At 42.5% G+C, this 22,890-nt stretch overlaps 1 protein-coding gene across 16 annotated transcripts in view; it reads right to left on the bottom strand.

Moving 5' to 3' along the window:
- LOC111954399 (receptor-type tyrosine-protein phosphatase kappa) overlaps positions 1-22,890 on the bottom strand; it is a 40,583-nt gene that overhangs the window by 12,427 nt on the left and 5,266 nt on the right. For 6 of the 16 annotated variants that reach the window (XM_070435891.1, XM_023974129.2, XM_070435893.1 and 3 more), the window contains exons 2-9: positions 21,562-21,671; positions 18,648-18,849; positions 16,623-16,728; positions 14,387-14,657; positions 14,156-14,192; positions 7,356-7,491; positions 6,126-6,161; positions 1,797-1,826 (exon numbers count right to left, since the gene is read on the bottom strand). In XM_070435891.1, the coding sequence (XP_070291992.1) occupies positions 1,797-1,826; positions 6,126-6,161; positions 7,356-7,491; positions 14,156-14,192; positions 14,387-14,657; positions 16,623-16,728; positions 18,648-18,849; positions 21,562-21,671 (928 nt within the window). The remainder of the gene's footprint in view (positions 1-1,796; positions 1,827-6,125; positions 6,162-7,355; positions 7,492-14,155; positions 14,193-14,386; positions 14,658-16,622; positions 16,729-18,647; positions 18,850-21,561; positions 21,672-22,890) is intronic. The other 10 variants (XM_023974136.2, XM_023974135.2, XM_070435898.1 and 7 more) reach the window with 3 other exon arrangements.

A 22,890-nucleotide genomic window follows, 5' to 3' on the forward strand; every position in this document is an offset into this window, starting at 1 on the left:
GAGAGGTTGCTGCATGTCATCCCCAGTCTGGGCTCTGACATACACATTCTGAGAAATGGGGACTCCCTGATTGGTTGATGATCTATTGATCATTTCACCTGGACAGGAGTTGATTGGGTTAATACAGTATATTAGCAAGATTAATATGCCAAATCGGTTGATATGCCAAATCGATTGTGTACGGACTTACTCATTGGCCCCTGACTGAGAAAAGCCGATTGAACGCCTACAAGACTGGGAGGTTTCCATTTCAAGGGCAATTACGAGTTTCACTACATTTGAATTGTAAAAAGGAGCACTGCGATGAAAACACAGACCCACTCTGTTCTATTCCTAGTTCCTTATTCCACTTTGCGAGCACCCTGAAGAAAGGTGTTGCAGTATAAATTGTCCTCTGATTGGAGTTTTCAGATTGCAGTTAGATGAAAGCACTGAGATGGGGTTTTAAGGAGCCACTCTAGTGAAATTGAAGGGACTCTTTGTACTAGAGAAGAGACAGATGGGACAGCAGGAGAAAGAGACCAAATACTATAATTTCATACTGTTCTAGTAAAATGACAATTACAGACAGAATATACTAATTTCTGGCCATCATAAATTGGAAGTGAATCGAAAATAGGCAAGCACAGCATGGGGTCAATTATATCAAGAGCCATGAGAAAATTATCCGGCTTCCATTTTGAGCCTTTTAATTACCTTTGATAGAGGCAAACTGTAGGATACCTCACTTTCCCGTTGGGAAAAACTGGTTTAACATTTGAGGTAATTATTGGTAACTTTCTGTTTTTCAATTATTCCAAACTTAACAGGATATAATTGTCAAAATGTCCCCCAGCGCTAACAAATTTGGTGTCCTAAAATCGCTTGAAGGGACTATCCGAAGCCAGCATAAGATGTTCACTGTGAAACTGATACAGTATCGTTCAATTTCATGGAGAGAAAAAAATCCTTAATAAAAACAGAAAAAAATGTATCCTGTGTCGGGGGGAATCATCTCTGAAATGCTGAAAAGGCTCATTCACCTGAATTCACTTGAGGTTGGGTGTCACTTCTTGGCGTGAAATGAAAAATGACTGTGAGCAATACAAAAATGAGAGGAGTTGGAAGGTAAATGCAAGGCCTGTGTAGCTTAAACACACTCTCACAGAGGTGAGGGTAAAATGGCAAGCATGTCGAATGGTAGACCATGTGAGCGCATCGGCAGATCAGGACGACAGATCGGGGAGTTTTTTCCTCTCTCGTTGCAGCCCTTGTGGAAAGCACCGCAGTGTGGAGATGGCTGTCTACTATCTACTGTACAGCAGGAGAAGAACCTACACCAGCCCAAAGAGGAAACCCTCTGCCACCAACAATCAGAGCAACCAATTGGAAAGGGCTTATGAGATATAAAAGACATACAACACGAGCAGTGTGCATGTGTAGAGGCACACAGATTACCCCATATATTCTTTCAATGGACAAAGGAGGTCCAGGAGATGAAGAAGATGAATGAAATACATGAGTTATTGACATACAACCACATGCACTCAGATTGAACACAGGACACAAAGTGCAGCATTCTTTTTTCAAATAACACCGCTTTTGGGTCATGATGACTTTGGTTTGGAGAGCGTTTCGAAAGCATGTTCGAGCTGGTCAATGGCAATGGGAATTGCATCTGAGCGATATGCGTTTTCACTTGAAAAAAGGATACTGCATCTTTAAAACACTACATAACTAACCAAGGACAAGTGCAGTCATTGTATTTTTGGGGGTTTGTTTGTTTCTGTTTTGTTGTTGTTTGTCTGTTTACTTACAGGTAATATGAGTAAGAATAGTAGCTCCTCCTGGTACGCAAATCAGAGACAGCAGGATAAAGAAATATTGGTGAATGCAAAGTGGGAATCAGTCGGATTAACAAAAGCACAAAAAAAGGTACAACATTTTATCTCTATGAATTAACTTCCTTAATGTTGAATTTCATTTTTTACATGCATTCTTTCAAATTGAGCTTCATGCAGTTTTATGTTCCAGTGTAATTGAAGATAGATAGTGTGCAAGAAAATGATTTTCATTACAAACATGTTAATAGTTCATCTTTTTGTTCTGGTTGAATTTTGGAATTGTGGGTGTAATCATTAATGTCATGCATTAAAATACTGTCTCATTCACTTGGACAGTCAGACCGTCTTAAGACTGCCTGTTGGTGTTATGGACTCATCGTTAGATTTAGGCTACAGTGTTACATATGAAAAGTAATGTCTTGATCAGCATAATGGAGATACACAGCTGCAAAACAAATTGCAGCAAACTAAAGAACAAGCTTCTTGCTACCTGGAAAACAAGCAATGTCATGGACCACCATTTTAAAGATGCAGTATCTTCTTTAAGTTTATTTCAATAAGGGAACCACGTATTCATTATTGTATTAGATCAATGAATTGTGTCTTGCCCAGAAGTGTTCATCTCCCCAGCAACTAGTGTTTGTAATGTAATCATCAGATATCAATTCACAACTTCCCTTCACACATGACATGACCATTCAAGAAAAGCAACATGAAAACAAAAGAAGCATACAAATCCTGCCACGGCATTTACGTTTTGGCTTCAACCTTGATTGTTTCTGCGCAAAGCAATTACAAGATTCCAATATCCACTTCATTACCTTCTATTGCTTTGTATATCATTGAGTTCTACTCTACTGGTCACCTGATCTTGGAAGAGAAATCAAGTCATTGCAACTAACAAGAGGAAGAGAGATTCAGAAATACAGGCTCACTGGGTGTGAGAAAAAGACACCTTTCTCATTATATCTGACGGACTGAGAGGATGTCTAGCTCACAACTAAACCTGGTTTACTATAGCACCAACAGCAACCATCAACTACACTGAACAAAAATCTAAACGCATCATGCAACAATTTCAAATATCTGACTGAGTTACAGTTCATAAAAGGAAATCAGCCAACTGATTGAAATTAATTTGGCCCTAATCTATGGATTTGTATCTGTTGATACCTTATTAATTAATTCATTTTTAAAGTAGGGGGGGTGGATCAGAAAACCAGTCAGTATCTGGTAACCACCATTTGCCTCATGCAGCGTGACACATCACTTTCGTATAGAGTTGATCAGGCTGTTGATTGTGGCCTGTGGAATGTTGCCCCACTCCTCTTCAATCGCTGTTCGAAGTCGCTGGATATTGGCAGGAACTGGAACACGCTGTCGCACACGTCGATTCGGAGCATCCCAAACATGCTCGATGGTGACATATCTGGTGAGGATGCAGGCCATGGAAAAACTGGGACATTTTCAACTTCCAGGAATTGTGTACAGATCCTTGCGGCATGGGGCCATGCATTTTCATGCTGAAGGCACTGTGTTCACAACGTTGACATCAGCAAACGGTTCGCCCACACGACGCCATACACGTGGTCTGCGTTTGTGAGGCCGCTTGGACGTACTGACAAATTCTCCAAAACAATGTTGGAGGCGGCTTCTGGCAACAGCTCTGGTGGACATTCCTGCAGTCAGTATGCCAATTGCACGCGCCCTCAAAACTTGAGACATCTGTGGAATTGTGTTGTGTGACAAAACTGCACATTTTATTAGTGGCCTTTTATTATCAAGTGTAATGATCATGCTGTTTAATCAGCTTCTTGATATGCCGCACCTGTCAGGTGGATGGATTATCTTGGCAAAGGAGAAACTAACAGGGATGTAAACAAATTTGTGCACAAAATTTTAGAGAAATAAGCTTTATGTGCGTATGGAAACTTTCTGAAATTCATCTCATGAAACGAACACTTTACATGTTGCATTTTTATTTTTGTTCAGTGTACATTCAAGACATCCACAACAGGTTAAGCTAACTAGTTCCAAAACAAATGCATTTCTCTCTTTATATTGATTTTCACAGGCGTTCTCTTTACTTTGGGGACAAAGGGACATTAGTCATACTTCAGAATTCAATTACCATCAATACTTTTAATCCATTCCAATGGGATTAGGAGTTTATGGCTCATTAGCACTCAATGTACCCCCATTGCTCTAAACACCAGTCCTTTTTAAGGCTGAAATTACAAACCAGGAAGCCATCCAAAAACTGAAAAAGCAGGCGCTGCAATTAATGCCAATGACTTATATGAAAACTATTCAATGAAATGAACCCCTTCCCATCTCTCTGAAAATAATTCTAAACCACAGGGAATAGATTAGCTAGATCTATTACGAAACATTGAACTACTATGCAACCACGACAAAAGTACACCAACACCAAACCAACACAAACCAATTGTTTGTAATACTGAACAAAGACGTTTGTATATGCCAGACTTACTGTAGCATAATTCAAAAGTCACTCTTGAATCAAAAGAGCAATGACGAAGTCACTTTCTTATAATATCAGAGAAAAGGAAACGTTGTTATTGTCACTCAACCCACGTCTGTCACTCACGACCAGAGGGAAAAAAAGACTCTGGTCGTGACCTTCTCTTATCTCCACGAAGCAAGCCTGGACCAGCTTCACTAAATCTTAAACACCCAGTGAAGAAAATGGAGGAGAAAAAGAGTGAGGGGAGAAGGAAGGGAAAGGGGGAATAAATAAGGAAGCTAAAGGAATGACCTGTGGTGCAGGAGGGTGTGGCAGAATGAGATTTCTCTGAAGTTGAAAGGTTATAGAGGGGGATGGCAGGGGGATGGCAGGGGAAATTAGAAGGGAGACAGCTGTAAATGAGCATAGGTCGTTAGGAACGAGGCCCTAATTGGAAGAACATCTAGAGAGACGCAGAGGCTGCTCTGCCAATTACGATTCATTTGGAAGGCTCACTCATCAGTAGTCACAGGCACTGCTTGACTGTCCAACACTTTAAACAAAGATACACTGTACACTCAGTGTACAAAACATTATGAACACCTGCTCGTTCCATGACAGACTGAACAGGTGAATCCAGTTGAAAGCTATGATCCCTTATTGATGTCACCTGTTAAATCCACTTCAAATCAGTGTAGATGAAGAGGAGGAGACAGGTTAAATAAGTATTTTCAAGCCTTGAGTCAATTGAGACATGGATTGTGTATGTGTGCCATTCAGAGGGTGAATGGGCGCGACATAAGATTTAAGTGCCTTTGAACAGGGTTCAAAGGACATCCAGCCAACTTGACACAACTGTGGGAAGCATTGGAGTCAACATGGACCAGCATCCCTGTGGCACGCTTTCGACACTTTGTAGAGTCCATGCCCCAACGAATTGAGGCTGTTCTGAGGGCAAATCGGGGGGCAAAACATGTTCTTAATATTTTGTACACTCAGTGTATGAATGAGAGGAACACCTCTCATTCATCAACCTCATTTGCTTCTCCAGTACCCTCCGGATTATCGGCACTAATGTCATTCCAGTTCATTGTGATGTTCATGTGTTTGTTTAAGCTGGATGATTAGATACTATGTAGGTCAACCTGAAAAAAAACATGAGTTGAAAAATCATTCATCAACGACCCATGAACTATATGGGTGTTATCATCTGTGTTAATTATGTGAGATATCAATATGTATATTCTTACATGGTAATTGACTTCTAAGAGGAGGGTGAAAAACTGTCATTCTGTTAAATGTCCACATGATGGTGCCATATGTCATGGAAAGAGAGAGAGAGAGAGCGAGAGAGAGAGGGTGTGCAGGGTAACGGCTCCTCTGCGCATATCGTTCCTGATAAACCTGTTCAGCATGTAGAGATGTGCTCCGACTGGGGATAGACGCGTGTAATCGATATTTTCCCTTTAAAACAATCTCAATTTCTTTGGAGAATAATAGAACATGTGGGCTTTCCAAAGCATTCATCACAGGTGCTGGGGACAGTTCAGTAGGCCAGTGTTCATTACAAAACCTTTTCTGAAAAACTGAACGAAATCAATAGGAGGTTCACAAAGTAATTACAGCACGACATAATTTACTCTCTCAAGGCCCCAGATCCTTCCTGATCTCTGCAACCTGCCTCCTCCAACATGACCCAACTGTGTGTGTGTGTGTGTGTGTGTGTGTGTGTGTGTGTGGTGTGTGTGTGTGTGTGTGTGTGTGGTGTGTGTGTGTGTGGTGTGGTGTTGTGTGTGTGTTGTGTACATATTTGTATCAACAAATAAAACACACACCTGACTGACCAATTCTTCGTAGTAAAGCCTCCATGACTAAAAAGAAAAGTAGCATTTAGACAACAACAGAAGTTTGGGATTGTATATCAGCCCATAACCTTTCAAAATACGGTCTACTCCTCCATAACTTGTCTAAGTAGGAAAACACTAACACAAAAGTATAGTAAAAGCATGTTGAGTTTGGACTTAATCAATTCCACTAACAGTCAATACTAGATAGCACAGGAGTTCATATAGGCTCAACCCACTCTCTGCATCAGTGGCTGTCTATTGGTGATGACTGGGGGCTGTTAGTTTGCCAATTAACGACTTTAACACAGATGGTCAACACTGTCAAACACCACAGAATAAAGGCCAGGAAATGTAAATAAATCTTGTGTAATAACCATGCAATAAACAGTGTTCTGAATTAGTTGAATGAAGCAGCGCCAGAATTACTGAGTGGGATGAGGAGGTAAAGCAGGTGACAAAATGATTGACCTTGAGGCTAGTAGAAACTGAGCACAGCTCAATATCGTTGTTACAGTATGTATCCTGAATGCAACCCTCAACAAAAAGCTGTCCACCTTCTTGTAAATGACAGCATAAAAGCAGAAACCCTTGAACAACCTGCAGTGAAGTGCTAACGACCCACAGTAAATCACATCTGAATACTACCTATTCATTAGAAGACACCTCTCCAAGGCCTCAAATAAATATTCCACTTTGCAGCAAAGCTGGGGGTGTTGTCTGTTCGCATTGTACACCACTGGTATGCACTTGTGTGAGTACACATCCACTTCAAAACTCGTGGCTTTTCAGACCAGCCACTTCAGATATAAAATCTCAGAAGATGTTAAGAGAACCTGGGGAAATCTATATGCTCATAAATTCACTGTGCTGCTCTGAGAGACGGGCCTTATGGGTCCTCGTCTATATCAGCTGCATGTACAGTACTCTGCCTGCTTCCCCTTGAAACTCAATCCAACTCTCTACCAAACCCTGGTAAAACAGTATTACACATAGTCTTGGCACTACAAAAACAATAACATACAGTACTGTAAGTGTCTTCCCTCCTCTCACACCTCCTTCCTCCTCCTCCTAGTGTACTGTAGGCTGACTGATAGTCATGACCCAGCCTTCACTGCAAGTCATGGTTATGCTGATGGCATGGGATGGAGTAGAGGATGCGCTCATGGTGTCGCATAGAGCCAGTGACACAGCGTTTCCTGTTTACGATGCTCCACTCACCTCTTCTTGACCAGAAGAATGGCTACCAGCACCAGCAGGATAAACACCAGCACCCCAGCACTGATGCCAGCGATCTTCACCACCCTGTCTGTCTGCTTAGCCGGGTCCGGGATCACCTCTGGTTCCTCTGTAGCTCCTAGGAAACAGATTAGAAACAAAGAGAAATGAACAAAACAAGGGAGATTGTTGTATTTTTGACCAGGAAACCACATGACTTGAAAGGGCACAGTGCGAAAGTGAGTCTCTCCCAGCGGAACCATGCTTTCTTCGACCATAATGATTACTTTAGTTGACCAGATGGTGGTCCACTCCACGCCACATACATTCTGTTCCATCACACATGAAAACATACACTTCAAGATGTACTGTGGACGTCTTCCAGATTGAGCCATGTCACAGCAATGATTTGAGCACAAACACATTCAAAAAGACATCTAAAGACATAGCGACTCGTATTTCAATACACCGATATTCCCATTACCGTATAATATCTTTGTGCACTGGTTCTACACACACTAATATCATGATTATGTTGGGTGTTCTACTAAATGCCTTCAGAATTGAATTTCTAATTATGTTCCATACCCCCTATGGTCCCACGAGATTTTCCAAGCATAAATTCATCTGCGGTCTTTCAATATTTTCTAAATCTTCAAAGCCATTAACTTCTGTAAAGCATTTGGTGTGGATCCTCATTATAAAACAAAGAAACAACTATGATATCTTAGTACCCAACGGGTTTTTGCTAAACTAATTACAAATAGGGACATACGCAAGCACTGTCGAATGTGAACAGCTAAAAAAAAAAACGATGTACCAAATAATAAAAGTGAAAACAATCTAAATATCTACACTGATACTGTTCCCTCTTTGATATATTGTAATATTTTGCTATTGATAAATTCAAATGCAATAATCCTCTTTCTAATGCAAAACACACACAAAAAACAAAGCCTAATACTTCCCTCTACTCTCTAGTCTCCCAGCACTTAGTAAAAGGTGTTTCCTACAGTAGTGGTACACTGTAATACTATAGTACAATTTCAACAACATAATTATTCTCTTGACCCAAGTACTATATCTCCTATAACCTTCAGGGCGAATATGATGTACAAAGGATATTTATATCCCTATACAACACTGAACCTAGTACATTCATTCATACAATAGCATAGCCCTTTTATGTCAATAGCTGAATAATAACCAACCGTTTCCTATCAGCGAAAGGAATGACAAATATGACAACTCCCATCTTACCCATCCTCAGATCAAACGGAAGGTGTTTACGGAGACTGATACAATGGGCTGACTGGCACAGACTTGAAAACATGGGCAAAGCCCATCTTCAACCAGCACTCAAGCCATTATTCCTCAGGATCAATTCAATGGCCTAGTTTCTACCATGGGAGAGAAGACCAACAAGCTGGCATCTGTGTCACTAGAGGGGCCAATCTTGTGTATTTCACTAACTCACCACCCTGAGGCAAGAGGACAACTAAAATCTTCCAAAGACAGACTACATCCTCCCCCCCCCACCTCTTTTAAAAAGCTTTCAGGAGCACAGCAGGTTTTAAATAAGTGCTGATTTCTATGACCCTCAAATCCTTTTTTATATTAAGAAAGGGAAAATCAATGGTCAGTGTTTTTCAGAGAGCCGGTTGCCATAATCTTAACAAACAGAGCAAACTGACTATTTCAGTTGGAAAGACTGTGGTCGCACAGCTAGATATTTTCACTGAAAATTGTGCGTAGAACATCATCTGTGATCGGAGAGATCGCTAACAAGTTGTGGATGGATGAAACTACCCTAGAGATCATGTCCAACAGCCAGTAAAACACATCTAGGAACAGAAAGCTGGATGTATGTAGCAGGAAGGAAGTGGTCTCTGGGGCTAAAACTAATCTCTGTCAGTGTAGGGGGGGGGCTTTAGGGGCATACCCTTTGAGACTGCCTGTTGTTCTTGACAGTGAGCCCCCTACCTCACACACCCCTCTCCATGTGCCTCTGCAAATCTCTCCCTCTTTCTATCAGGTTGGAGGGAGACGGAACATCTACAGAAAGTGTCCCAGAGGAGCAGGACAAACTGTCCTTGTCTCTCACGTTGTCACCCACTGGCCACGCCGCCGGCTTTAACACTTCAACACTCCTACAGCTCCTCTCTCTCTGTTTGACAGCTCTTTCACCCTCACTTTAGCCATGCTATCGTGCCCAGGAAAATTACTGTTCAGAAACAATTTTCTGGTATTTAAGTCCGGTTCAAACGCATTTAGAAAGAAAATCTGCTAAATTAAATGAAGCAGAATAGTTTGGATCTGCTGAGAGTATTCCTGAATTTAGCCACACGGTGATAAACAAGGCTGGACATCACTAGGATGGAACTATGAGTTGTTCTGTCAAAAGTTGCGTGTCATTCATTGCGGCAAATATTATGGAACAAAGGACTGAAAGAGTCAGTCACAGAAAAATGTCACCCTTTCACCAGTTGTTTTCTTCTTCCATATGGTAAAACAGCAGCATTAAATAATCTCACAGGCATACATAACACTAATCCACTCAATGCTGTACATGCAACAGCCGGATTATGCCATCAAGAGCACTATAAGAAATGTAATATGGAGCGCAACAAGAAAACCAATAGGTTTACTAGCAGAGGAGGTTTCACAATAGATGTTGACACCAGTTAAAAAGGTTATTTTATCAGGTCTGCAGCCTGGTATCAAATGCTTGAAGGTATTGCTTGAGACATCATCCCCATCTRGCCTCAAGAATACGTATGTTTCTGTTAGAGTTAATGAGATACATTCATGAAAAAAAATACAGGAGGAAATTCAAATGGAATTGGATTACAACTATTTTGTAGATACAATTCCGGGATTAAAATGAAAATCTATTTTCTTTCCTGACGGTGGGCTACACGGCAGAGCCCTTATCAAATTCTGTCTGGATTAGTTTGACAACCTTCAGGCCAATGTGCTTCGGAGACATTTGTACGCGGAAAACAATTAATGACAACAGTTTAACAAAACWTTTTTTTTTTTAAACAAAGCTTTCATATCCAATTAAGTTAGAGCAATTAAGGTGGTTCTCAATTCAGAGAATGAGAGCACTTCTAGCATTTAATCTATCACAAATGGAAAGCGTGAGTGATTGAGTGTGACAGGCACAAGTGGCCAAAGCCTACACATACTCCAAGTGGATACTGCATGGACACACACATAGCTACTTGAAATTCTGAGCAGGACACAGTTCTGGGAAATGGACCGTTTATGTTCAGACTAAACAACATTGTTAAGGGAGGATGTAACACTTACATTTGTTGTACCTTACGCTCATATAGGCTTATTTCGTTATTATTACCGGATTCACGAATCAACAGGCTACGTTTGGTATTCTCCTTTTCCAGTCATGAAACCACCCACCCCTAATTGAAGTGACACTGACAACACGGGCACACATAATTGTGACACTAATAAAAATCATCCACAGTTCAGTCACTTCATACGAGTGTGTTGATGTGGCCAATGGATTCTCTCTACCAAAGCCACGATGAAAGATACTACACTATTGTTTCCTGTCCGATCTTTGAAATGAACAACAAGTCCAACCCTTGTTGTGTCAATGCATAGACAGCTGTTTACGGATTATAGATACAGCGCTTTCCACGTCTGATAATCTAATAGCATTTTGTGGGCTGATTTCTAAGCTTGGCCTTATAAATACACAGCACTTACTATATAAATCTGCATCTTAACTGATTAATAAGAACTGCATTACGGGGATACTTGTCCGAATCAATGAGAGAAACACACAAACACATAAATATGAGTCCAATTGATAAGCATAGAGATAAAGCTAAATTAATCTACGTTAATAATGCACCATTGTGGGTGACAACATAATCACTGATGATGAGTTCCATGTTGGAACCTATCCGTGACGTAATGTAAGGCGAAGCAAGCTTGTCATTCCTAGCAAGAACAGTGTCAGTGATGTCAACCTTCGCTGAAAGCTGATGCAGCTACACTGATTAGCATTAGCTGCCACCTTAGGCTGATATCCGAGACCAGATGTTTTGATCAGGAGATGTTTTGCCAGTAGCAATATCATCATATAGCTCTCTACTGAAGGACATTAGGGTTTTGCTAGTTTCATACCTCCTAGTTTTCATACCTCCTAGTGGAATTAAAGTTGCTGCTGGGGTACATTCATCTTTTTTACACTTTAGTCATTTAGCAGATGCTCTTATCCAGAGCGACTTGCATTCATGTTAAGATAGCTAGGTGCTCCATATGCAAGTACCATGGTCTTGTAGTGGATGCGAGCTTCGACTGGAAGCCAGTGGAGTGTGCGGAGGAGCGGGATGAAATGAGAGAACTTGGGAAGGTTGAAAACCAGGCGGACGACTGGATAAGTTGCAGGGGTTTGATGGCACAAGCAGGGAGCCCAGCCAACAGCGAGTTGCAGTAGTCCAGACGGGAGAGGACAAGTGCCTGATTAGGACCTGCGCAGCTTCCTCTGTGAGGTAGTGTCATACTCTACGGATGCTTTGATGTTTGCAGAGAACGACAGGTTGTTGTCCAGGATCATGCCAAGGTTCTTTGCACTCTGGAAGGGCAACACTGTGGAGTTGTCAACCGTGATGGAGATGTCTTTGAGCGGGCAGAAAGAGCAGTTCCGTCTTGTCGAGGTTGCGCTTGAGGTGGTGGGCCGACATCCAAGTTGAGATATCTGCCAGGCACGCAGAGATGCATGTCGCCACCTGGGTGTCAGAAGTGGGGAAGGAGAAAAGTAGTTGAGTGTCATCCGCATAGCAATGATAGAAGAGACCACGTGAGGATATGATGGAGCTGAGTGACTTGGTGTATAGAGAGAAGAGGAGAGGGCATAGAATCGAGCCCTGGGGGACACCAGTAGTGAGAGTATCTGGTGCAGACATAGATCCTCTCCACGTCCCTGGTAGGAGCGGCCTGCCAGGTAGGATGCAAACCAAGAGTGTGAATAGCTTGCGACGCCCAGCCCTGAGAGGGTGGAGAGGAGGATCTGATGGTTCACGGTGTTGAAGGCAGAGGATAGATCTAGGAGGATGAGAACAGAGGAGAGAGAGTAGCTTTGGCGGTGCGGAGAGCCTCCGTGACACAGAGTCTGGTTGAGTGACCCGTCTTGAAGCCTCACTAGTTAGGGTCAAGAAGATCGTTCTGAGAGATAACGAGAAAGTTGATCAGAGACAGCACGCGCAAGTGTTTTGGAAAGAATAGCAAGAAGGGATACAGGTCTATAGTTTTTGACGTCAGATGAGTCGAGTGCTGGTTTCTTGAGGAGGGGAGCAACTCGGGCCATTTTGAAGTCAGATTAGACACAGCCAGTGTTCAGGGATGAGTTGATGAGGGAAGTGAGGAATGGGAGAAGGTCTCCAGAGATGGTCTGGAGAAGGTAGGAGGGGATGGGGTTGAGCAGGCATGTTGTCGGGTGGCCAGACCTCACTAGTCGCAGGATGTCATCTGGAGAGAGAGGGGAAATAGAGGTCAAGGCGTAGGGTAGTTCTGTGTGATTGAGACCAGTCAATAGGCTGAGTGAATGAGTAGTGGATGTCGTCACCCTTTTTTTCAAAGTGGTTGACAAAGTCGTCCGCAGAGAGGGGGGGTGGGGGGGGTGGAGGATTAAGGATGCAGGAGACGGTGGAAAATAGTTTCCTAGTGTTAGAGGCAGAAGCTTGAAATTTAGAGTGGTAGAAAGTGGCTTTAGCAGCAGATACAGAGGAAGAGAAGGTAGAGAGGAGGGAAAGGATGATAAGTCCTCCGGAAGTTTCATTTTCCTCCTTTTTTTTTGCTCAGCTGCCCGCAGCCCTGTTCTGTAAGCTCGTAATGAGTCTCTCTGCCATGGAGCAGGAGGGGAGGGCCAAGCCGGCCCGGGAGGAAAGGGGACAGTGCGAGTCATAGGATGCGGAAAGGGAGGAGAGTAGGGTCGAAGAGGCAGAATCAGGAGACTGGAGGGAAACGGATTTAGCAGAAGGGAGAGATGATAGGCTAGAAGAGGAGAGAGTAGTGGGAGAGAGAGAAGTGGGGTGGAACTCAATTACCTGTCGACTTGATGGGACTATTGCTTCTATGTCGCCTAACCTCGTGCCTTTTGAATGCGATGCTGAAGCTAAACTGACTGGCCCTTTAATTGTAGTAAGAGACATAGTCATAAGTACTTGAAATACTTGGCCAGTTAAATCCAATGCACTTGCAAAAATGCATATTCAGCATAAATGTTGTCCATAATCTATAATGCAGATAAGTTCAATAGTGCAGCCAGAGGACAGAGTCCATAAATCGGCAACCTATTTCCCTTTGACTTACATCACGGATGAGCTGGCACTGTATGAATTGTAACAATTTAATGACCACTCCCTCTTAATCACCAAAAACCAACAGCATGGCTTTATGATAAAAACCAGTGAGCTTTCTCTCTCTATCTGTGAAATCCAAAGGGTTGGCACTGCTAGCCCCCTGTTCCCACAGAAACAAGCTGTTCACCAGAGAAGGTGCTTTACAAGCGCGAATGTTACAAATAAATAAGCTTTCCTTAATTCTGCCTCAATCCAGATCCTCGCTGCACGACAATTCTCTTGGAAGAGCGACAGAAAATAAAGTGGCACACGCATTATCACGTAATAGTTCTTCGTCGGAGCACGAGAGAGGGCATTCATTGGCTACTGGGAAAAGTGAAATCCAACTGTACTGTACAGTCAAATGCATTAATATTGGGCAAGGAGGACTTTTATTGTTGTACAAATAAACAAAAATGTAAGTCTTACCTTTTGTTGCAAGTCTCAGACATTGTGTTTTTGTTTCCTGTGGAAGAAAAACACAAAACAAATCAAATACAATACAACATAAGAAAGGATTTTAATTCATTCAAAAGGGTGGGGTGGCAAACAATGCTCCTCGATGTATAACTCAGTTTTAAGACAGACGTAAAACCCCAATAACCCAATGAGGTAACATTAGAGAATCCTATTGGCTGATAGAGCGTGGTGTATATTCACCTTCTCCACGCTGCTGACGGCCTGGAAGTAGATGTTATAGTTCTTCCTGGGAGCGAGCGGAGGGTTCCAGAAGCCGTGGTATGTCTTGTTGTCGCCCACCGTGAACGGAGAAGGCTCCGGAAGGTTCCCAGGCGGGAGTTCTGCCGCAAAGTAATACGGTGAACCGCCACTGGAGGCGTGGAAGGAGACTGGGACCTGGTAGCAGTCCACGGAGCTGGCCTCCCTGCGTGTGCGATGAGGATTCAGCTCCTCCACTACGATCTGATAAGCACTGCGGAGAGGAACAGGACATCACAGGCAATCAGTCCTCACAAAACAGCACGGGCAAACAAAGTCAGCTAGCCAAACAAAAGCAGGCTAATCTTAAAGCAATCTCTCACTTCACAGAGCACAGAGAGGGCATGCCAAATGAGTTGAACTCCTGGAATTAGCCCTGGCTTGGTAACATCGTACGCTGCAGGCCATGATATCTCTACCTGAGCCCATTTATCTGCACATAGCCTTTCTCTAATAACAATCCATTCTCTCAGACTGGGAGGCTGTAGACTAAAGAGAAAGGGTTCATGAAACTCCAGTGGGAGTAAACAGGTCGTGTCTCTCATTAGTATTTCAAAGTCACACTGCTGTGCTTCGTCTCTCCCCCTAAGGGTCTTAACGTGGCAAGACACGCACTAACCACAGTGCCAGGGCAACTTATAAACACAGCGCAGAGCGAGGAGAGGAGGAGCCCCCTCACACACCCATGGAGCTGTAAACCTAGCAGAACCTCCTTCCTTCCACATTTGGTAATGACTGCCCGGGGGCGCGTCTCTCTCCCCCCGTCCGCCCTTCCCTCACCATTAGCGCCCAGTGGCATGACAGCCTTCGCCACCTCCCTGACCTTCCATAGCTCCTATTTTAGCTCAAAGCGCRGCAGATCTAAAACGCAAGTGACACTCCATAATGCCGGGCGCAGATGGACACAAAATCTGCCCCCTTCCACCGAAATAGAGTGAGTGCTCTGGCTCGTTTCCTCTTCCTTGTATTGCTTGTCAAACTGTTACAAATTACCTGAGCAGATGGCCTGAGGCTCATTATAGCTCAATCCCTGATACACACCTTAACCAACCCTCTCTAAATTACCGCTGCACAGAGTTGCTGCGTGATTAGCCAATCAGCTTTCATCAGAGCTTGGCCAGTTTTACGGTGCACAGCCAAAACTGGTCAAATTAAACTATCCTTTTGATAATGCACTCAGGCCACAATCTGTCCAATTCCGAATCACTGTCTATTTTAAAAACACACATCTTTGCTTCGTTGGTACTCCTAAATCCTTTAAAGGCCCATGCCTTTACTACGTCATCCGTTTCGTATGACATGTTACGTCCTGAAAAATGTCCTATTGCATACAATTGTTTTGCATTTRGTATGATATGTTACGAATCCATTTCGTACAATATGTTACGAATTTGTTGTGCTTAAGATCCTGGACAGTATCTTTAATTGTTACACAGAAATGACTTGATATTGAGATAAAAATGGCTGCATTGGACCTTTAAGCTGGTAAAAACACGACATAATCCTAGTGGCAGTGTATTTCCCAATCCTAACACCCACCCTCCATTCCATATTTGGTATCTGATTATATTCATCTTTATGATATTTGTAACAATACTCTACACAACATCTGTATTCCAGACAAAAACAGCCACATTTAGAGGGGSGTGTGACATATTAGCAACAACTGCCACATCTACTGAGTGAGTGCCTGTGAGGAAGAAATGTGGTCAGCTGGTTTTGTATTCAGGGCTGTTGTCCTTCCCCTCCCCATCTGCGGCCCCTCCAATTTCACAATCGAAGCCCAGGCCTGGCCGCATAATAGCTGATTTACTGAATCTGAGAGCAAAGAGTTATCTTCAAATTCCCTTTATGACAAGTACCTTCAAACTCCATATCCCTGCCGATTGTGATAGGGGAGGGGAAATGAAAAGGCACAGGCCAACAATGGCCAAATCAAATAGAGATCGGCAGGGCAATGGACCTGAATATCTAAATTCCCTGCAGAGTCTCTGCAAACATTACCCAGCACTGCTCTCTCTATTTGTGGGCTGTGCTGCATTAAGGGACAGGGAGGAACAGGGAACAACACGACACAAACGTCCTGACAGAGAGGTCAGGCAAACGGATGGAGGAGCTTCAATAAAATGATTGGATGGAACCTTTGGACTAGAACAAAGCCAGGCATTAGTTCTCTTACCTGATAGGGGCACCTTTGGCCTGAGCTGGCTTCAGTAGGACCGTGATGGTGGTGGCCGTCTCATTCAGAAATGCCTCGGACCCATCATACTCCTCCAGAGTTGGGGCTACGGGGGGGAAAAGACAAGAATTAAACGCAAAATCACAGATGGAGGGAAAATGCAAGAGTGGGGGTAATTGACGGCAATGGGGTGTACTATGTTGAAGGCTTGGGAAAAGCATGCTCCATCAAGACACATTATGCTTCATTTTGAACTTGGCTGAACTTTATTATAGTACTGCAAAGTGCATAGTAAACAGCTCCTCTCCTGCTTGGAACATGTTTTCTAATGCATTTCGGAGAATTGCAACCCGACAGTTTTGCCAAAAAGCGGGAAATGATGTTTCCTGTGTGATTACAAATAAATTGTGTACATTACATCTCTTAAAGATTGAACGAGGTGTTTAGTGCAAAAAGCACAAGGCCTCTCTTACTTAAGAAAGGCTACTGGCCTTATTTGCCAATATATCAAGAAGCTTTCAGCTTCTATTCACCTGCTTAATTTGATTGCTTTAAATGTTGGCTGTGGTTCGCATTATTATCTAATGAGGTCCTAGGCGGTCACTTCAACAGATTTCAAATACATCCCTGTCTAGTGCACGTTGAGTGCTGCCAAGATTAGAGTTGGGAAAATAGTGTGCTGAAGAAAATGACTCCAACAGGTATGGAGAATCCATATATTTCATTACACAACCGAGTCTGATACAGTAAGCATTACAGACAGATATCTCAGCGCTGTGCTTAGTATTATGGGAGAAATTACTCTTAAAATCAACCCAACCACATTATGCATTAAAATGCACTATTTTCACCCCATTTTGGTTACTTTGCTTCCTAGATGCTACTTGCAGCTGAAGTGCTAACAGACCCTTTAAAACGTAACAACAACTGGCAGGAGTGTCTTACGATAACAATTACATTATGCATCAATTTAACACAACTACGATAGCTACTTATTATATACAATAAACAATATTTCCTCTGGTAGCACTTCTTATAGCCTAGCAGCTGCAACACCACTGCCATTGTATATGTAATCTACCATACTAGGGAGGATCCTCTTGGTCAGGTTTCCCTTGTAAAAGAGGTCTTCTGACCTCAATGGGACTTCCTGGATAAATAAAGGTTAAAGGTCCAATGCAGTTGTCTCAGTATTAAATCATTTCTGGGTAACAATTAAGTGTACCTTACTGTGATTGTTTTCAATCCAAATGGTCAAAAATAGACAAAAATAGCTTCTTAGCAAAGAGCAATTTGTCAAGCAAGAATTTTGCTAGGACTCTCTGAGTGGGGAGGGGAGAACTGWAAACTAGCCGTTATTGGCAGAGAGGTTTGGAACTCTCTTATTAGTCTATTAAGTCATTTACCGCCTGGTGATGTCACCAGGCAGGCCAAAACTCCATCCTACCAAAACAGGCTGAAATTCCAGGCGGTCTTTTCAAACAGCTTTTACACTAAAAGGGCACTATCATCATTTTCAAAATTTGACAGCCTTATTCCAACCTCAATGTGGAAATATACACTGAGTGTACAAAACATTAAGAACCATGACATAGACTGACCAGGTGAATCCAGGTGAAAGCTATGACACCTTATTGATGTCACCACTTCAATCAGTGTAGATGCCAGTGTATGGGTGCCATTCAGAGGGTGAATGGGCAAGACAAAAGATTTAAGTGCCAGTGAACGGGGTATGGTAGTAGGTGCCAGGCGCACCAGTTTGTGCCAAGAACAGCAACGCTGCTGGGTTTTTCATGCTTAACTGTTTCTGTAACTGTAACTGTGTGTATCAAGAATGGTCCACCACCGAAAGGACATCCAGTCAACTTGACACAACAGTGGAGCCAACTTGACACAACTGTGGGAAGCATTGGAGTCAACATGGGCCAGCATCCCTGTGGAACGCATTCGACACCTTGCAGAGTCCATGACCCCGACGAATTGAGGCTGTTCTGAGGGCAAAAGGGTGGGGGGGAATAAATGTACCAGAGATGTTGGTGGTGATGTTGAGTGTGGTTGGGGGCCCGAAGCCCTTGACGGTGCTGGCTCGTATGATGAACTGGTAGGTGGTGCCAGGGTGGAGCTGGTTGAAGACGTGGTGAGAAGTGTTCCAGGGCAGAGACACGATCAGAGGAGGCCGCAGTAACGGCACCGAGGGGTCAAAGGACCGAATACCACTGTAGCTGATCTGTCAGGGGAGGGAGAGGTGAGGGAAATACAATATTTACCTAATGAGCTGTCGAAAAAGTGTCCAAGCAAATGGTAATGAGTTTTCTGTTACATTATGCCGTGATGGAAACTTGGAATGGAATGCACATACATAGCAAAGTACATAGCAAAGTTTTAAAAAATGAAATTAGTTTTGAGTGATTTTTCTGCATTGTGTTTACAGCATGCATATTAAGACTTGTGGTGCATATGAACGCATATGGAGACAATCTCATAAACCTGAACTAAAATGTGTGATAAAGAATTTGAGCATGTGACTTCCCATGTCATTATGTAGTAAGTGTCATGTGACTTGCCATGGATTTATTTAGTATAGTTTTTGGTTTTCAATGGGGGTGACTCCTTGTCAATTTATGTAGTAAGTGTCTCGTGACTTCATGGTTAATTCGTAGAGTGTCGATGTGACTTCCCATGTCATTTTGTAGTAAGTGTCATGTGACTTCCATGGATTATGTGTAAGTGTCATGTGACTTCATGTGCATTATGTAGTAAGTGTCATGTGACTTCCGCATCAGTATTATGTAGTAAGTGTCATGTGACTTCCATGGATTCATGTGTAAGTGTCATGTGATTCCCATTGTCATTGTAGTAAGTGTCATGTGACTTCCCATGTTTATGTAGTAAGTGTCAGTTCTTCCCATGATTATGTAGTAAGTGTCATGTGGACTTCCCATGTATTGATAGTAAGTGTCATGTGACTTCATGTCATTATGTAGTAAGTGTCATGTGCTTCCATGTCATTATGTAAGTAGTGTCATGTGACTTCCATGTCATTAGTGTAGTAAGTGTCATGTTACATGTCCCATGATTATGTAGTAAGTGTCATGTGACTTCCATGTCATTATGTAGTAAGTGTATGTGATTTCCATGTATTATGTAGTAAGTGCTCATGTGTCTTCCATGTCATGTATGTAGTAAGTGTCATGTGATTCCATGTCAATTATGTAGTAAGTCATGTGACTTCATGTCATATTGTAGTAGTGTCATGTACATTCCATGGATTATGTAGTAGTGTCATGTGACTTCCTGTCATTATGTAGTAAGTGTCATGTGACTTCCATGTATATGTAGTAGTGTCATGTTACTTCCCATGTTATGTAGTAAGTGTCATGTGACTTCCCATGTCATTATGTAGTAAAGTGGTCATGTGACTTCCATGTCATTATGTATGTAAGGTTGTCATGTACGATTCATGGATTTATTAGTAAGTGTCATGTGATTCCCATGTATTATGTAGTAAGTGTCATGTGACTTTCATGTCATTTGTAGTAAGTGTCATGTGACTTCATGTCTATTATGTAGTAAGTGTCATGTTCATTCCATGGATTATGTAGTAAGTGTCATGTGACTTCCCATGTCATTTGTAGTAAGTGTAAGTGATTCCCATTGATCTTATGTATCAGTGTCAGTGACTTCCCATGTCATTATGTAGTATAGTGTTCTGTTACATTTCGCATGGATATATGTAGTAAGTGTCATGTGACTCCCATGTCATTATGTAGTAAGTGTCATGTTACTTCCCATGGATATGTAGTAAGTGTCATGTGTTTCCATTCATTATGTAGTATGTGTCTGTTTAACAGTTCCCATGATTATGTAGTAAGTGTCATGTGTCTTCCATCTTCATTATGTAGTATGTCATGTTAACGATTCCCATGGATTAGTAGTAAGTGTCATGTGATTCCCTTATTGTAGTAAGTGTCATGTTACATTCCATGGATTATGTAGTAAGTGTTTATGTTCTTCATGTCTATTATGTAGTAGTGGTGTCATGTTACTTCCATGGATATGTAGTAGTGTCATGTGTCTTCCCATCTGTCATTATGTAGTAAGTGTATGTTCTTCCCATGATTATGTAGTAAGGTGTCATGTGTCCTTCCCATGTCATTATTAGTAAGTGTCATGTACTTCCCATGGGATTATGTAGTACGTGTCATGTGTCTTCCCATCTCATTATGTAGTAAGTGTCATGTTACTTCCCATGGATTAGTAGTAAGTGTCATGTGTCTCCATTCATTTGTAGTAGTGTCATGTGTTTCCATGTCATTATTTAGTAGTGTCATGTTACGTTCCATGGATTATGTGGGCAGTGTCATATTACTTTCCATGGATTTGGCCAGTTTATCATACTCTCACAGCTTGATGACATTTGAGAAGAGGAAATGTTTTCTTCCATACACCCATTGCACACAAGCTATGAATCTGTGTTTTACCTTAAATAATACAATACAGTTCATTATGGATCAAGAACCTTCTTTTCATACTGTATCTAAGCAGTACTCAAAAAGGTATTTTTCAACAGTAACATACAATGAGTTCCCCTTCGACCACAGTCCACTGTTTGAGTTGTATTTGCACCATATCCTGTTGAAAAGGAGCAGGATGTTTCCAGAGGGACGTAAAGGTTCATAAACCTGTGAAACATGGTTTATATATACAAACACATGTGGATCCTGGACAGACCTGTTTACCCTCACACCCAGCCCCCCCCACCCTCCCCCACTCTCTCCCTCCCTTCACCTCTTCCATACCCCCACCTCTCCCTCCCTCCCTCCTCCCACCTCTCTCCTCCCTTCCACCCCGTCACTCCCTTCCCACCCCACCTTCTCTCATACCCCTACCTCCCGCGCCTTCCTCCTCCCACCTCCTTCTGACCATAATGCTTCCTTACCTCATACTGGGTGATGATCCCATTGGGCTCCAGTGGTTCCTTCCAGTAGAGGAAGATCCGATCCTCAAACGGTGTGGCTTTCATGGACTGGCTMGGAACGGGGCCAGGCACTGCATTAGGACAGAAGACAGGAGGAGTGAGTCCTCGTGCAATCAAAGGAAGGCCACTGTGCTGTAATGAATCCTATTCTCACAGAGAGAGCCACTCCTGAGCCTCTGTGCCCGTAACAAGACCACTGATTGGTTTTACTTACCGTAAAGCAACATGTTGAAAATGGCATAATAAGGTAGAGCTCTGTGCTAGCACTGAATGGCAGACACTCGAATCCCTGGTGTTTTTTTTATTGAATTTTGATAATGTATTTACACGAGATGAGATCAAGGTGCAATGTCTTTTCAAGAGCATCCTCTCTCCCTGTCTGCATGTTTTATGATCAAATTAGTCTCCTTTAATTTGTGGGCTTTATCCCTTTCACTATTAGAGTACATCCATCAGCAAGAGAAACCAGCATGCCAGACCACTGTGACATGAGTACTGATCAGTGGAAAACTAAATGTATTGAGTAGAATCTCCAATCCAAAACATGAATGTATTGGAGCTCGTATTCTTGAGGTGATTTCGGGTTGGAGCGAGCGGTCGCATTCGCGCTTTGGTCCGCAGGTAGTATAACTTTTCATTACATTTCATTACATTTCATTATAGTACAACGGTTTGATTTGTCTAATCTTAGCAATTTCTTCTTAGCTAGCTACATAGCCGTCTTTGTATCAAAGATAGTTGCGTAATTATCGTATTTCGTCGTKCTAACGCAGTCTACACTGCTATCTGCCCAGCAGCTAGCCAGCTAGCAAACGTCCACCGTCTACCGAATAGCAGCACTGTAGCAACTATTACACTCAACTGAACGACTTGATTAGCGTAGTGTTAGCTAGCTACATAGTTGTCTTTGCTGTCTTRGTATCCAAGATAATTGTGTAGTTTAGAGTGTGTAGTTTTAGAGTGATTATCTTAATTTACCGAGGTTAGCTAGCCAGCTATTTGCTAGCTAGCCAACAGCTAGCCAACGTCTACCGAATAGAACTTCCGCACTCAACAACCCGGTCGCATTCCGCTTCGCTCCACAGGTAGGATCACATTTTCATTTCATTTCATTACAGTACAACGGTTTGATTTGTTTGATCGTAGCTAGCCACACAGCTAGCTACATAGCCGTCTTTGTATCAAAGATAATTGTGTAGTCTAGAGCGATTTTCTAGGTTAGCTAGCCAGCTACTGTCGTTCTTTTAACGCAACGTAACGTAATCAACACTGCTAGCTAGCCAGCTAGCC

Source organism: Salvelinus sp. IW2-2015, linkage group LG28 (genome assembly GCF_002910315.2).
Source record: "Salvelinus sp. IW2-2015 linkage group LG28, ASM291031v2, whole genome shotgun sequence".
Classification (NCBI taxonomy): domain Eukaryota; kingdom Metazoa; phylum Chordata; class Actinopteri; order Salmoniformes; family Salmonidae; genus Salvelinus; species Salvelinus sp. IW2-2015.